At 38.8% G+C, this 15,489-nt stretch overlaps 1 protein-coding gene across 1 annotated transcript; it reads left to right on the top strand.

Moving 5' to 3' along the window:
* The first annotated feature begins 1,299 nt into the window (after positions 1 to 1,299).
* Positions 1,300 to 15,003, top strand: LOC130875626 (UDP-glucuronosyltransferase 2B31-like). The gene is made up of 7 exons (XM_057771658.1): positions 1,300 to 1,425; positions 2,960 to 3,728; positions 7,567 to 7,715; positions 9,265 to 9,396; positions 11,094 to 11,181; positions 11,957 to 12,176; positions 13,966 to 15,003. Exons 2-7 carry the CDS (start codon positions 3,005 to 3,007, stop codon positions 14,243 to 14,245), a joined length of 1,593 nt encoding a protein of 530 aa, XP_057627641.1. The 5' UTR covers positions 1,300 to 1,425; positions 2,960 to 3,004; the 3' UTR covers positions 14,246 to 15,003.
* The last annotated feature ends 486 nt before the right edge of the window (positions 15,004 to 15,489 follow it).

The following is a 15,489-nucleotide window of genomic DNA, read 5'->3' as shown; positions in this document are numbered from 1 at the left end:
TGTTGTATCAGTATATTATGTTCTTTGACACAGGTAATATATACAGTTTTTATGTACACATAATCATATTAAATTATATATTAGCAATAAATTATCCTTAATGTTTGGTGTTTATATTTATTACTTTTATTCTTTGTTATATTTTGTGTGTGAATGTTAAATTTATAGTGTAAGGATATGGAAATCTTTAAGAAACTTTCTTGATGAGGAGCTGGTTAAGGCACTGGGTTCAAGAACTTTGCAGCATAAAGAGTTAGCTGGCAACACGAACCTTTGCAAAAGTGCAAACCAACTGTCTCTAGCAGCTAGCCCCTGTTGACACCCAGTTTTGTGGTCTAGACAAGAGCAGTAAAAAATTGCTTGGGAGTAGGGCGAGGGGCATTCACAGAAGCAGAAGTAACTGCTTAAAGGAAAGAGTGTGCAGAAGGAGTCCAAACCCTGTACTCAGCAAAACTAACCACCTTGACCCTAAGTAAACCTGGCTTGTAGTTTTTGCCTATATATGTCAACCCCAAATGAGAAGCGGGAGCTCTTCCCATTGCACTGTGTCCTGTGTGGAGGCTTTGAGCTCCCAGCTTGCTGGTTTGAATTTTGCCTGCTGAATAAACCTTGCTTTTGCATTCTGGACTTGACTGAATTCCAATGGTGTCCCTCTGAGGGGGGGGGGGTCTCAACTTGGGCACAAATATAGAGCATATAAAAATATACAATTTTGTTGATATTTGACGAGGATAACAAAACTGTTCATGGCAAACTTGCAGTGTTTGTTTTTGTTTGTTTCTTTTACTTTTTCTTTTTTCTTATCAAAGCTCTTTAGAAAAATATGGCATTAAAAATTGAAACTGGACCTCTAACTCTTTTTTGGTATTTTTTATTTTTATTTTAAAAGGTTTTCTTACATAGCAACCACCATTCCATTATGATTAATGTCATTCAGACTCAGCCCAAAAAACAGCGCAAAAGGGCTTCACCTTCTTACCTGGTTATAATCAAGAGAGAGATAATAACAGGCAAGGGGAGACATCAGGAGACTGCTGTAGTGTGCTGTGGATTTCAACCCAAGCAGCTCCTTGGAAACAGCCTGCCACTTCTGCAGACTTTAAAGATCCTGAGCATTGGGCTCCCGTAGTTACATATCAAAAAGAAGTAAAGACAAACCAACACAAACACCTTATAGGCAACCTAGCAGCAGACAGGGCGGATCCCTATTTTCCAGATCCCCGCCCCAGCTTGCAAAACTCCCGCGAGGTCCTGCAAAAAGTTTCCGCCCAAGCTTCCTGCCTGGCCAGCTCCCGGACTCACTGCTGCACCCACTTTCATGCTCACCCAGGACTGGCCACGAGTTCCATCGGTGTCCCATTCTTCACTGCCCACTCAGGAGTGACTCTGTCATCTAGCCCACTTCGGGGCTCCCAGAGAACACAGGTCAGGATAAACTCTGTTCCGCACAAGAGCGTGAACCACTTCCCCTGTTCTTCTTCCAGCTCTCTAATTCCTCTTGGCTTTGATCTCTGAGGCAGAGCTCATAGTTCACCCGAGCTCAAGTTTGGTTTGTGCTGAGTGTAGCACAGCCCTGGAGCTCAAGCAGAGAGGCACTCAGTCTTTTTCTATTGATATCTTGCAAACAAGGGGTTATGCTCGTGGTGATGTCTGTAAAAGATTCGTGGACTCAGAAAAGGGTTCAGATCAAAATGTAGAAAGGAAAAAAAAAAGATGGGGCATGGATGTTAGTAAAAAGTATTGATTAGTTGTAAAAAGTGGGAATAAAGCTAACATCTATCAAATTAGAAATGAGGAAGTGTGGACTCACTGTTACAAAGTAGATTTAATATCACAAAACAGAACCTTCTCTACCTCCTATAACATGGCAGCACTTTAAAGTCTTAGAAGCATCAAAGCCAGTCACAAAGCACCAGGAATTTTATATCAGCTACGTGAAAACCTCAGAATAAGGAAACAAGGGTGTTACATGACTAAGGGGTCACAGCCTTTGTGTCTCAACAAGGCAGTTACATATACACACACACACACAGACACACACCTAAATATGCCAAACAAAGGAGTCAAATTAATTGTGAAATCTAGAAAAAAAAAGCAGACTTATTCATTGTGATCACTTTAGGAGGAGAGACAGCCACCCATAACCAACTCCATCTTTGAGATTCAGACAAGACATAAGTATAGCTAAAGAAGTCCAGCCGTTATGTGGTCTCTTGCCAAGTATTACCTTAGTTCCTAGGCTCTACAAAAGCCTTAGTTTACCTAGCATATAAATGGCCTTTGAAGACAGATTCTTCCTGGGTGCCCCCAAGACATCAGACATTTCTTCTCCCAGCAGAAGGTCACCAGAAAAATTCTAAGTTTGGGCATCCTTTCTTTCTGTACTCTGATAGTCACACAGGGAAGCAGAAGTGTCTCAGATTATATTTACCCCTGCCAGCATGACTAGTTACAAGAAAGCAGATTCCTGGTTGGGCAGAGCTGGAACCAATGGAAAAGCTTAAAGAACAGGATTTCTATGTAGGATAAAATCATCTCTAATTTTAAATACAGTGTTTATAATTATATTGAATAATGTATATTCTGAGGTTATGCTATAGACCTCTGAACCATTTATTTAAAATCATTAAATAATATGATAAATGATTTCTGTTGCCAACATTCATATGGAGACACCCTGAACTGTGATGTTTAAAAACTATAACTCATCAAATATTACTTTATTGCAAGTTCTTATCAAGGACGCTACACTAGAGGGAGAAAGAGGAGAGGGGAGATCTTACTTTCCTCTGTTCTCCAAGTATACTATACATTCAAAGTCACTGATAATCAGGAGTCATTTCAGATCTTCACATCTGCCTCCTGGACTTTGCACTTGTCATCTTGAGACTGTGAATATCTCATGTGTATTAGCTCTAGTCACACTTTAACTAATTATTACTCTTTATATATTTATAAGAGCTATACAATCATCGTTTGAGGAGCAACACTGATCCTAACCAAGATGTCTGTGAAAATGACAGCAGCCCTGCTCCTGCTACAGCTGAGTGTCTTCTTTGAATCTGGGAGTGCTGGGAAGGTGCTGGTGTGGCCAGTGGAATTCAGCCATTGGCTCAACTTAAGGACAATCCTGGATGAACTTGTGAAGAAGGGCCATGAAGTGACGGTTCTGATATCTTCAGCCTCCCTTTCTTATGAGGTTGGAGACACATCTGCTATTGAATTTGAGACATACCCTTCATCCACTTCCCTGGCTGATGTGGCAGCAATTTTCATGGAATCAATCAGGAAAAGTGTTTATGAGCTGCCAAAGCAATCATTTTGGGGATACTTTGTAATGTTGCAAGAAGTGGTTTGGAAAGATTCAAATTATTTTGAAAGTCTCTGCAAAGATGCAGTTTTTAACAAGGAACTCATGACAAAACTACAAAATTCAAGCTTTGATGTCATAGTAGCAGATCCCTTCATACCCTGTGGTGAACTGCTGGCTGAGATTCTCAAGATACCACTTGTGTACAGTCTCCGATTCTTCCCTGGCTCCACACAGGAGAAGTACAGTGGAGGACTGCCACTGCCTCCTTCCTATGTGCCCGTTGCTATGTCAGAATTGAGTGATCGAATGACATTCATGGAGAGGGTACAAAATCTGATCTATACGCTTTCTTTTGACTTTTGGTTCCAAAATTTTAACGAGAAGAGGTGGAACCAGTTTTACAGTGAAGTCTTGGGTAAGTGCCAGAGTCAACTGGGATTGTTGCATTCAGAATTTGCTGTGTCATTGAAGGGGAACTTGAAGCAACAGGATTGACAACAGGATTTCTCTCTCCTAGTAAAATGGTGAAAAGGCTATGAAATTATCTGCCAAAATCAAAGCGTTGTAGAAAACCTTAGGTCCCAATGTCAACTGCAGAGCCTTGTCTATGACTTACAAGGGACTCTTCAGAAAGGCACAAACACAGAAAACAAATCTTTGAGAATTTCTCTAAAAAGTAACAGATCAACAAGTTTTTTAACTTGTGGTTTTTTCTTCTTGCTTTTATTCTTATTTTTTTAATTTTTTATAATCTATGTATTTTTCTCTGCCCACCTCCCCTACTACCCTCTCCCATGATTCCCATGCTCCCAATTTACTCAGAATATCTTGTCTTTTTCTCCTTCCCATATAGATTAGGTCCATGTATGTCTCTCTTAGGGTTCTCTTTGTTGTTTAGTTTCTCCAGGATTGTGATTTATAGGCTGGTTATTCTTTGCTACATGTCTAAAAGCCACTATGGGTGTGTACATATTTATGTTTCTGGATCTCTTACCTTACTCAAGATGATGTTTTCTAGATCCATCTCATCTGCTAATCACTCATCTGCTAATTTCAAGATGTCATTTTTTTCGCTGTGTAGTACTCCATTGTGTAAAGGTACCACACTTTCCTTATCCATTCGTTGGTCGAGGGGCATTTAGGTTATTTCCAGGTTCCGGCTATGACAAATAATACTGCTATGAACATAGCTGAGCACATGTCTTTGTGGTATGATTGAACATCCTTTGGGTATATACCCAAAGTGGTATTGCTGGGTCTTGAGGTAGGTTGTTTCCTAATTTTCTGAGAAATGATCATACTGATATTTATAAGAGGCTGTACCAGCTTGCACTCCCACCAGCAATGGAGGAGTGTTCCCTTTACCCCACATCATCTTCAGCATAAGTTGTCATCATTGTTTCTCATCTTGTCTTTTCTTACAGGTGTAAGATGGAAGCTCAGAGTTATTTTGATGTGCATTTCTCTGATGGCTAAGGATGTTGAGCATTTCATTAATTGTCTTTCAGCCATTTTAGATTCATTTGTTGAAAGTTCTCTGTTTGGGTCTGTACTTTAATTTTTATTGGATTATTTGTTCTTTTGGTGAACAATTTCTTGAGTTCTTTGTATACTTTGGAGATCAGCCCTCTGTTCAACATGGGGTTGGTGAAGATCTTTTCCTATTCTGTGGGCTGCCATTCTGTTTTGTTGACTGTGTCCTTTGCTTTACAGAAGCTTCTCAGTTTCAGGGGGTCCCATTTATTAATTGTTTCAGTGTCTGTGCTGTTGGGGTTATATTTAGGAAGTGGTCTCCTATGCTTATGCATTGAAGTGTGCATCCCACTTTGTCTTTTATGAGGTTCAGTGTGGCTGGTTTTATGTTGAGCGCTTTGATCCATTTGGACTTGAGTTTTGTGCCTGGGGATATATATGAATCTACTTTCATTCTTCTGCATGTTGATATCCAGTTATTCCAGCACCATTTGTTGAATATCTTTCTTTATTCATTTTATATTTTTTTGCTTCTTTGTCAAAACTCGGTGCTGCTAGGTGTGTAGATTGATATCCGGGTCTTCTATTTGGTTCCATTGGTCTTCCTGTCTGTTTTATACCAATACCAGGCTATTTTCAGTAATGTAGCTCTGCAGTAGAGATTGAAGTCAGGGACTGTCATGCCTCCAGAAGTTCCTTTATTGTACAGGATAGTTTTGGCTATCCTGGGTTTTTTGCTTTTCCATATGAAGTTGAGCATTGTTCTTTCAAGATCTGTGAAAAATTTTGCTTGGATTTTGATGGGCATTGCATTGAGTCTGTAGATTGCTTTTGGTAAGATAGGCATTTTTGCAGTGTTAATTCTATCTACCCATGAGCATGGGAGATCTTTCATTTTCTGGTGTTTCTTCAATTTCTTTCTTCAAAGATTTAAAGTTCATGTCATATAGGTCTTCCACTTGTTTGGTTAGAGTTATTCCAAGATCTTTTATATTATTTGTGGCTATTGTGAAGGGTGATGTTTCTCAGTTTCTATCTTAGCTCATTTATCATCTGTGTAAAGGATTGCTACTGGTTTTTTTTCAAGTTAATCTTGTATACTGCTACATTACTGAAGGTGTTTATGATAACTCATGTTTTAAAACCATATGTTGTCTTGTGTGATGATATCATCATCATACCATTGCTAACATTACTATTATTAACATGAGTATGCATTGCACACTTGTCTCATAGGTGAGGAATTTGTGCTCTGTGTGTGTGTGTGTGTGTGTGTGTGTGTCAGATTCAAATTTAATGAGGTTGTCCTTCCAACTTTATTTGGATTGTCAATACCAATTCATGTGTTGAGACATGCATGGAGACTGAACTCAATTCATTGAGCTTTTGTTGTAAACTCTTTTACCGCCTAATTCATTTCACTAGTCACTAAAACAGTAGCTTTTAAAAAATCTCCATGTACTTATGATTTTCACATATACCTAGGGATTACTAAGTATTTCTAGCTTAGGGGTATGCATAGCTTTGAGAACTTTTTCCTCTACATACATTAGTTTTCTCATTTAATATTTGAAATATTTTTATATCACCTGCTAAATTTCTGCACAGCTATGATTATATTGACTATATATGAAGCACAGAAAATATATGAATTTGAGATTTGGAGAATTTATATTTATTTATTTATTTATTTGAAGGTTTGAAATTGTATTTAAAATGTATACCACTGAAGTATAGAAACAATGATTACTAATTACAGTGCTTTAAAATATATCTAATAACCAAACATCTATCTTTTCATGCTTTAAGACTTATTACCCTTATTATCTGCAAACAAACTTATACATGACTGATTATTACATAGTCAATCAAGAATCAAGAGCAGCATGAGGACAAAGAACACAGGAGTAGCTAAAATTTCCCTTTGAGCCAGGCGGTGGTGGCGCACGCCTTTAATCCCAGCACTCAGGAGGCAGAGGCAGGCGGATCTCTGTGAGTTCGAGGCCAGCCCGGTCTACAAGAGCTAGTTCCAGGACAGGAACCAAAAGCTACGGAGAAACCCTGTCTAAAAAAAATCAAAAAAAAAAAAATTCCCTTTAAGATGATCTTGGACAATACTGTGAGACTGTCTTAAAATAAAGTGATAAGCAGAAACCCATGAATTTTTACATTGGGTGTGGCAGCTCATACCTGTAATCCCAGCAGCAGCATTGTGGAGGAAGAGCATTTGGAGTTCAAAATCAACTATGGCTAACTAGTGACACAGGAGCCACCCTGGGCTCCACAAGAAAACCTCAAAACGCAACAAAACAGCCCAAAATTTTCAGTTCACTTAGAAGAGCGCACATTAAGGTTGAGGCAGCTAAACAGGGCAAACACAATGGAGACAAACAGGGAAAAGTGTTTCCCTGAGTATGAAAAACAGGATTCACAGGTGACAGAATTTATTATATTTAAAATGCTTATCTAGGTATTTGAAAATCATGAATTTCCAAAGTGTGTTACAGATGTGGTATCTCCTCCCACATCACTTCCACAATGTATTTGAGTTTATAAAGTATGAGAAACATATTACAAACTTGTATCAAACATTATACACACAAATAAAGATAAATAGATGATAGATATATATGTAATTATATGTTTCCTAGCCCAGCAATACACTTTTAAACAATCCCAGCTACATTATCAAAATAATTTCAGAAGACTACCTGGCATATTCATCTTCTCCTGACATTTTTGTCACCTGTCCTTCCTTGGCTGTCCTGATTCCTGTTCAGGAAAACCCACAACACTCGCTGAGATGATGGGGAAGGCAGACATATGGCTCATTCGAACTTACTGGGATCTAGAATTTCCTCACCCTGTCTTACCAAACTTTGAATTTGTTGGAGGACTCCACTGCAGACCTGCCAAGCCTCTACCAAAGGTAAGTATAGTCCCATTTGTTTGTTTTTTTTTTTTTTTTTTTTTTTGTATTTTCAGCAAGGGTGATTATCATTTATTCCATCAGAATATTCCTCAAACTCAGAGAGTCACCAGAATTAGATATGTAAGTGGCAAATAGAAATGCCTGTATCTATTCCATCACAAGAGTGTGACTATCATTTGGATTAAATTAATTCAGCAAGGTTCTGTTTTACATAAACATTTTCTTATATTTGAGTGTAAAAAGAAGGAACAAATACCTAATATAGAGAAAGGTTCACAAACCAACTCCTTTAGAAAGTGATTTGAGAAAAAATACATAGAGTGTCAGCAAAGAAAAGTTTATGTTCACATCACAATGGCTCTATTCACTTTCTTGACCAATCACACTAGTGAGAACACACCCCTAAACATACATACCTAAACATACGTTTTCAGGAACAGACACAGTAACATAAATTGATAGCACATAGTAAATTTCTTTCCAATGAAACTGACATCCATTAGAAAGAACACAAATAAAAAAATAATGGACAGTCTTAACAAAATTAGCAATAGATTGGTGATCCATGAGTTCTACTCCTGAGAATGTGTGTAAAAGAACTGAACAAAGGACTTCAGTGAGATAGTAATGCGAGGATGCTCTTGGCAGCACTATTCCTGAAGGGAAGCATGCATGGTGGTTTGAATAAGGATGATCCCATAGGCTCATATACTTGAAAGTTTAGTTCCCAATTGGTGAACTGTTTAGGAAGGATTAGGAAGTGTGGCTTAGTTGGAGAATTGTGTCACTGGATGTAGGCTTTGAGGTTTGAAAAGCACAAACTATGCTTGGCCTCTTTCTATCTGTCTGCCTCTTATACTACGGGTTTAGTGCAGAGTTACAGTTCTAGCACCGTGCCTGCCTGCCATGGTACTCCCCACCGTGATGCACACAGAAAACCATCTGAAACTTGAAACAAAACCCAATAAAATGCTTTCTTTTAGAATTTTCCTTAATCATGGCGTGTCCTCACAACATTAGAACAGTAACTAAGAAAGGGATAAACAACCTAGCTATCACTAGAATTATTGATAAAAATTATGTAATGTGCAAATAAAAACAATCACTAACTCATTAAAACCTAGGGTATAGAAACACATGCCATGACCTTAATAACAGTACACTAAGTAAGCTAGCCAATGATGAGACAGAAATAAAATAAGAAGACCTTATTAGAACTCCCTAAATTGGTCAAAATGATAGCAGATATTTGGTGGTCAACAGACTAGGAAGGGAGAAAGAGAACTTTGACTTAAATATCAACAAATCTTGCCTTTCAAGATGAAAAGAGCTGTTTGTGTGAGTGTGAGTATGTGTAACCCAGAGAGTTGTAACTTTACACTTGACTACAACTTACATCTTATATGTGGATGTGAATAGTTTTAAAGCACCCACCCCTCTGATCATTTCTAATGCTGCTCAGTTTCTTCCTGTGGATGTTGCTACAGTTTTATGCAGGTTGTTTAGTGTTGCTGCTGTTTGTGATGGGCTGATATTTCATCAACAGGTAATAGAAGACTTCGTCCAGTCTTCCGGAGAACATGGTGTGGTAGTGTTTTCTCTGGGGTCCATGGTGGGTACCCTAACAGACGAAAGAGCCAATGTGATTGCAGCAGGCCTTGCCCAGATTCCACAAAAGGTGAGAAACAGTTCCTCAGTGTGGCATCCTCACAGAAATGGTCACAGCCTGTTCAGGTGTGACTGTCGAAACCTCCTGTGAAATTGAAGCTGTCACGATAGCTCTAGCACTCTCTGAAGTCACTTGTGACACAGAAATACAGTAGACAAATGATGTTTTTGTTATTAATGCAGTGTTCAGAAAGAAAAACACTTAATAAGTATCTTTAGACTTTGTGGTAGGAAAGTACGATAAGAACAAAATTGTGAGGCCGGGCGGTGGTGGTGCACGCCTTTAATCCCAGCACTCGGGAGGCAGAGGCAAGAGGATCTCTGTGAGTTCGAGGCCAGCCTGGTATAGAAGAGCTAGTTCCAGGACAGGAACCAAAAAGCTACGAAGAAACCCTGTCTCGAAAATCAAAAAAAAAAAAAAGAACAAAATTGTGCCTTGTTATTTTGTCCATTACCTTGGAGGCTATTTGAGGACTTTCACACACCACCCTTTAATCAAGCCTGCTATTATTTTGTAAATAAGCAGGCATTCAAAACTGGCAGTTGCAGGACCTGAGAGGTGAATTATCTTTTAGAGCAGGTGTTGCTCATGCATATGACCTGAACTTAGTTCTGTGTCCCCTCTTCTGGCAGCATACAGCTGCCTATAACAGCATCCCACGGAACCCAAAGCATTCTTCTGTCCTCAGATGACACACAAACATACACACACATCAAACACATATGAACACACAGAAAGAAAGAGAGAGAAAGATTTAGTTACACATACATAAATATAATTCTCTATCTTAAAAATGGAATTATGCTATTGTGGTTTATTCATTTTTCTTTTATCTTATTTTATTATACATATTTCATGTCTATTTGTTTTCTAAGGGTTTCAAAAAGAGGTGTAGGGATGAATGTCTAAGAGCCGTGCAATGGGAATCCATAAATAAAATAAATTTTATGGATGAGAACATCTTTTTTCTATAAATGGAAAGTAGACAAAATAAATAAAATGCAAAATTTTAAAATGGAGTATGTATCATAGATTTACATTCCTGTGTAATCATGAACAAATGTGATCACCTGCATTGAAAATGGGCCTATGCTATATGTTTCCCCTGCTAATCCAAAACCTAGGTAGAACAGGATTTTCCAATGGCCAATTCCACCTTCAGGAACTGAGCTTGTTAATCCTGGTAAAGGGGGTAACTTGAGGACATGCTCTTGAAGTGATCATTTCTGTACACAGTCACTCTTCGGGGCCTAAACTAATTATGATTAACAGATTATATTAGCATACTCAAATATTATTGGCAAATAGTTATAGTGGATTTGAAAAATAAAAACTGATATAAATATATCCTGGAAAAGCAAAACCAGGTATATATTAGTAACTCTGATGGGTTGTTGAACTGGAATTACGTTCACACACTTCTTAACTACTGCTTCAAATGGCCAGACCAAGCTTTCCCAAAGTTGCTGTTGACTAAACCTTTGGTGCCATGCTGAAACTCGGATAAGCATGAGACTAACTGCAGGACCGTGAGGAGAACTTGCATCCTTGCTGTAGCAGTTCTTCACGGTTCCCATCATCCATCCTCACTGCCTGGCCCTTAGCGACTGGCGTTTATCTCCATTGATTCTTAATCTCTCCAAAAATCTAGCAGGAGTAACTTAACATTTGACCAAAGTAATAAGAAGCTAGCTTCATCTTAACAGGTCCTTTGGCGATATGAAGGCAAGAAGCCAGACACCTTGGGCTCCAACACTCGGCTGTACAAATGGATTCCCCAGAATGACCTTCTCGGTAAGCACCGGGAGACACCTGAGACATAGGAATGGCTGCTCAGGAGGGGATGTCCACACTAATGCATTTATGATAACTGTGATCTAGTCCTGAAGAAAAAGGATAAAGAATTGATGTAATTATTCTTCATCCATGAGAGTAACATTCAAGATGAGAGAATCTATTGTCACCACCACGCTAATTACTGTTCAGATACATTTAAGTCACTTCTAATTTCTCTCCACCTCCTATTTCTATGACTTAACATCTTCCTTTTCCCCTACTGTAGGGCAATTTGAAATGCCAGTGGGAATGGTATTCTTTCATTAAGAAGGCCTAATTTACCATGCTTCCCCCCAAAGACCCAACATGAAATGGTCCTAAACATGATGAAATATTGCCTGTCCTCAGTCTGATTCCATCAAAACAAGCACTTACCCCTACTGCTTGGAGCCAACCCATCTAGAGCAGGATTTGCACTGTTTTCTTAGGAGAACATTCTCTCCTGCACTTGCACATGCTGTTTGCTCCACTTGGAAGGAGCTCTGCCCTTCTTTGTCCATTGAACAAAATCTTTCTACTTTCCAAATTCCACATACTTTATGTGACCTGCACGTAATCCCTGTGGTCTTGCTATGCTCTGTGGTCAAAGAAATGGGAGGAATTCAGTTCTGTTCCACGAGTATGATAATGTTGTCTAGAGAATATTTTCCCTTTCTGTGCCTTTTTCCTCTGCCTCTCATTTTCTTTCTCAGACTTATATTTAATATTTGCCCTTAATTTCTCCTCTTGCTAGGTCACCCTAAAACCAGAGCCTTTATTACTCATGGTGGCACAAATGGCATCTATGAGGCGATCTACCATGGGATCCCTGTGGTGGGCATTCCTTTGTTTGGAGACCAGTTTGATAATGTTGTTCACATGAAGACCAAAGGAGCAGGGGTTCGAGTGGACTTTCTCTCAATGTCCAGCACAGATTTGCTCCATGCAGTGAAGACAGTCACTAATGACCCTTCGTGAGTACAGTGAATTTATTCAAGTGGGTACTTACTAGTCCGGATAAGTTCTTTCCAAGGTAACAGTAGCATTCTTCTGATCTTTAGTCTGAGTTTAAAAACAACAACAAAAAACTAACTTAACCACTATGGAATGAGCTTTTACTGTCAATCATAACTGCAAAGCATCCCTATAGACTAAGTATACAAGAAATTAGTTTAGACTAATTTGATTAAATGATGCTAAATGATAGGACACAATTTCCACAAATAGGATAAAATCAACAAACAGAATAATGAACCTAAAAAGTACTAAATATTACAAGTCAATGACTAAAATTTCTGAAGCTCATATTTTATGTTTAAATAATCCTTACTTATTGCCCAAAGTAGAATAATTATGAATATATATGCATATGTATACATATATATGTATAATATGTAGTGACCAAATAACTTATTTACCATTTCCATCTCCTTGAGCATTTATAATTTTGTTTTTGTCCGTGCTGAAAGTCTCCTCTTCCACATTCCACAGCTACAATAAGACATGTGACTTGTAGTTCAGTCACGGACTCACTGTAGAGCACTGTCCTGCTCGCCAGTGGCAGGACGTATATATTAGCTGACCTCTCTCTGTCTCCACTCACTGTCTCCCTTCCTAGACTCCAGTTACCACTTTGCTACTCTCTACTTCCATGAAATCAACTCTGTGGTTCCACACACTGATGAGAATGGACAGTGTTTTCATTTAGGGCTGAGTTTGTACAACTTAGTGTAATATCCTGTGATTACATTCTTATTACTGTAAAAAGAAGATTTCCTTCTTTATAATTGTAAATAATATTCACCTATACTTTTATACCACATTTTATTTATCCATCATTTCACTATGGGCACCTCAGTCAATTCCAGTTCCTAACTATCATGATCAGTGTTGCAAAAACCATGGGCCTTATGTTATAGTTTTGAAATATGTATTATTTAATTAAATAGATTCCCAATAGTAAGGAAGCTAAAACCAGGGTAATTAGTCAGAAAATCCATGCTGATTTAGTAGCTGCTGTTCTGAATTACACTCCAGCATTACTATTAGTAATTCCTCCACAGATTCCTACCATTGATCAATCTGTCGTCCTGACTTCAACAAGAAAATGGCATTATAAAGGCAGAGAATAGACTCACACATGTTTTCCTCTGACCTCCACCCATGTTGCATGGTTCATACCACACCCCCATGGCACACAGAAAAACAATTAGAATACATAACTATAAAAAAATAATTGAAAACTACCACATCCTCTGCATCGTTGTAATTACTATGATCGTGTCTCTACTAAGGAGGGCATTCAGATCCTCAAGCATTCTAGGCAAGCTATCAATGGGCTACATCTTATCTTGACTTGTGCAAAGTATGTCCCTTTTTGCCAGTTTACCCACTTTTCAACATTAGTGGTATTTTTATTGAGTTTTCAAAGACTTTCAAAGACACAATGCCTACACAAAAGCGTCAATGCAATCGTCTTCAGACTGTGTTGAGCCACCTACCTTGCAGTGCCTGAGACAGCTTACAAATATTTACTCTGCTAGAAAGATTTCCTGCCCAAAAGGGTTTCCCATTTCCGTTTTGCAAAGAATTTCTTGGAGAATACCAACTTCCAGGCAAACCTTCAAACGTGCCCCAGTCAAAACCACACTGTACCTAGTGCTCCTCTGTGGCATTTACTGAGTCTCATGATGCTTTCCAGGAATTTTCTTAGGCTTGAAGAACTTAAGTAAACTAGTTGGCTTTTGATACTGATGTCTTTAGATATAAGGAGAACGCCATGCGGCTATCAAGAATCCACCACGACCAGCCATTGAAGCCCCTGGACAGAGCTGTCTTCTGGATTGAGTACGTCATGCGCCACAAGGGAGCCAAGCACCTTCGTGTGGCAGCGCATGACCTCACCTGGTACCAGAACCACTCTCTGGACGTGCTTGGATTCCTGCTTGCCTATGTGGTGACTGTGATGTTCGTCATCACAAAGTGTTGCCTCTTTTGCTGCCAGAGATTTACTAAATCTGGAAAGAAGAAGAAAAGGGAGTAGCTGAAGTGGGGAGGACTGACACATGGACCTCCTCCAGTGCATCACAGCAAGGGAGGATGTGAGGGCAGGGTCCTTCATCCTGTGACGAGACAGCTTTTCAGTCTTATTCGTCAAATCTAGGGATTTTATATCTCCCAGAGAATTAATAAATTTTGCACTATATGTACAACAGGCCTGAAATTAAACTGAAAAATAAACCCAGTAAAATTAAAATATTCAACATGAGAACACATAGGAATTTTAGAAATTCATTTTTACAGTTTAAAAGTTATACCAAAAAAATACAATGGCTGAGGTGACAACTCCGAAAGTAAATCACTGGTCTGTCAAGACTTTCTCCTTTAGCTTGGATCCCGAGAACTCATATCAAAGCTATAACCAGTAGCACCTGTAGGCCCAGTGTAAGCAAGCCAGATGTGTGTCTGAGACAGAGTCGCAAACTTGCATGCCAACTAGCCTTTTGCTCAGCAAAAGATACCCTGCCTCATGAAGTGTGGAAGGTGAAAAATAGCACTGGTGGTTGTGCTCTGACATCCCATATGCCTGCCGTGATAGGTGTGCCCCCATCACAAATGAGCACACACATATAAAAATATACAATTACACACTTCAAACTCACTAACTCCCCCAGAGAATGAAGGTGTCTCAGAGGGTGTTTGTGGATGCAAGATCACCTAGAAGCCCACTATTGATATCAACATGGTTTTGCAAGTATTGAAGAAGTTTTCAATTTGCTTATTGCAGACTTTGTAGTAAAAATTTCTAGACAAAGTGTTCAGGATTGGAGCTGTGTAAAAATCCTGTTCCCACATTTGTCTTTGAGATACCAGTATGGGTGCTGGTCTCATACTGGGCACAAGCCTCTGAATAACCATTTTCTTAAAGGTCTACCAAGACAGTACTTGGAATGGGGAGATGGACTCAGCAGTTAGGAACACTAACTCCTCTTCTACAGGACCATCAGTAACACCAGTTTAATGGAGTTTGTCACCCTCTTCTGGCCTCTGTTGGACCTACATTCACATGGCTGTACATACAGACTCAACATACAGACACAAAAAGTAAAAATTAATATTGAAAAACTACTTGGTTTTGTGAAATGAATTTTGTTTCCACTTAACCCTTTAAAAGAATAATAAAATTGCCTCATTATCATAATTAATCTTTGGGAAATGATATAAGATTCTAAGTTTAGATATTACAATCAAAGCTCAAAAAAGGTATGTTTTCATTGTTGCAGTGTG

Source organism: Chionomys nivalis, chromosome 6, assembly GCF_950005125.1.
Source record: "Chionomys nivalis chromosome 6, mChiNiv1.1, whole genome shotgun sequence".
In the NCBI taxonomy this organism is placed as follows: Eukaryota; Metazoa; Chordata; class Mammalia; order Rodentia; family Cricetidae; genus Chionomys; species Chionomys nivalis.
Note: the sequence above shows the minus strand (reverse complement) of the source record. Positions and strands in the feature narration are given on the sequence as shown.

Coding starts and splice junctions, on each gene's coding strand:
- LOC130875626 (XM_057771658.1), top strand. CDS start 3,005: ATGTCTGTGAAAATGACAGCAGCCCTGCTCCTGCTACAGCTGAGTGTC. Junction 3,729..7,566: donor GTTTTACAGTGAAGTCTTGG/GTAAGTGCCAGA, acceptor ATTCCTGTTCAG/GAAAACCCACAACACTCGCT. Junction 11,182..11,956: donor TCCCCAGAATGACCTTCTCG/GTAAGCACCGGG, acceptor TCCTCTTGCTAG/GTCACCCTAAAACCAGAGCC.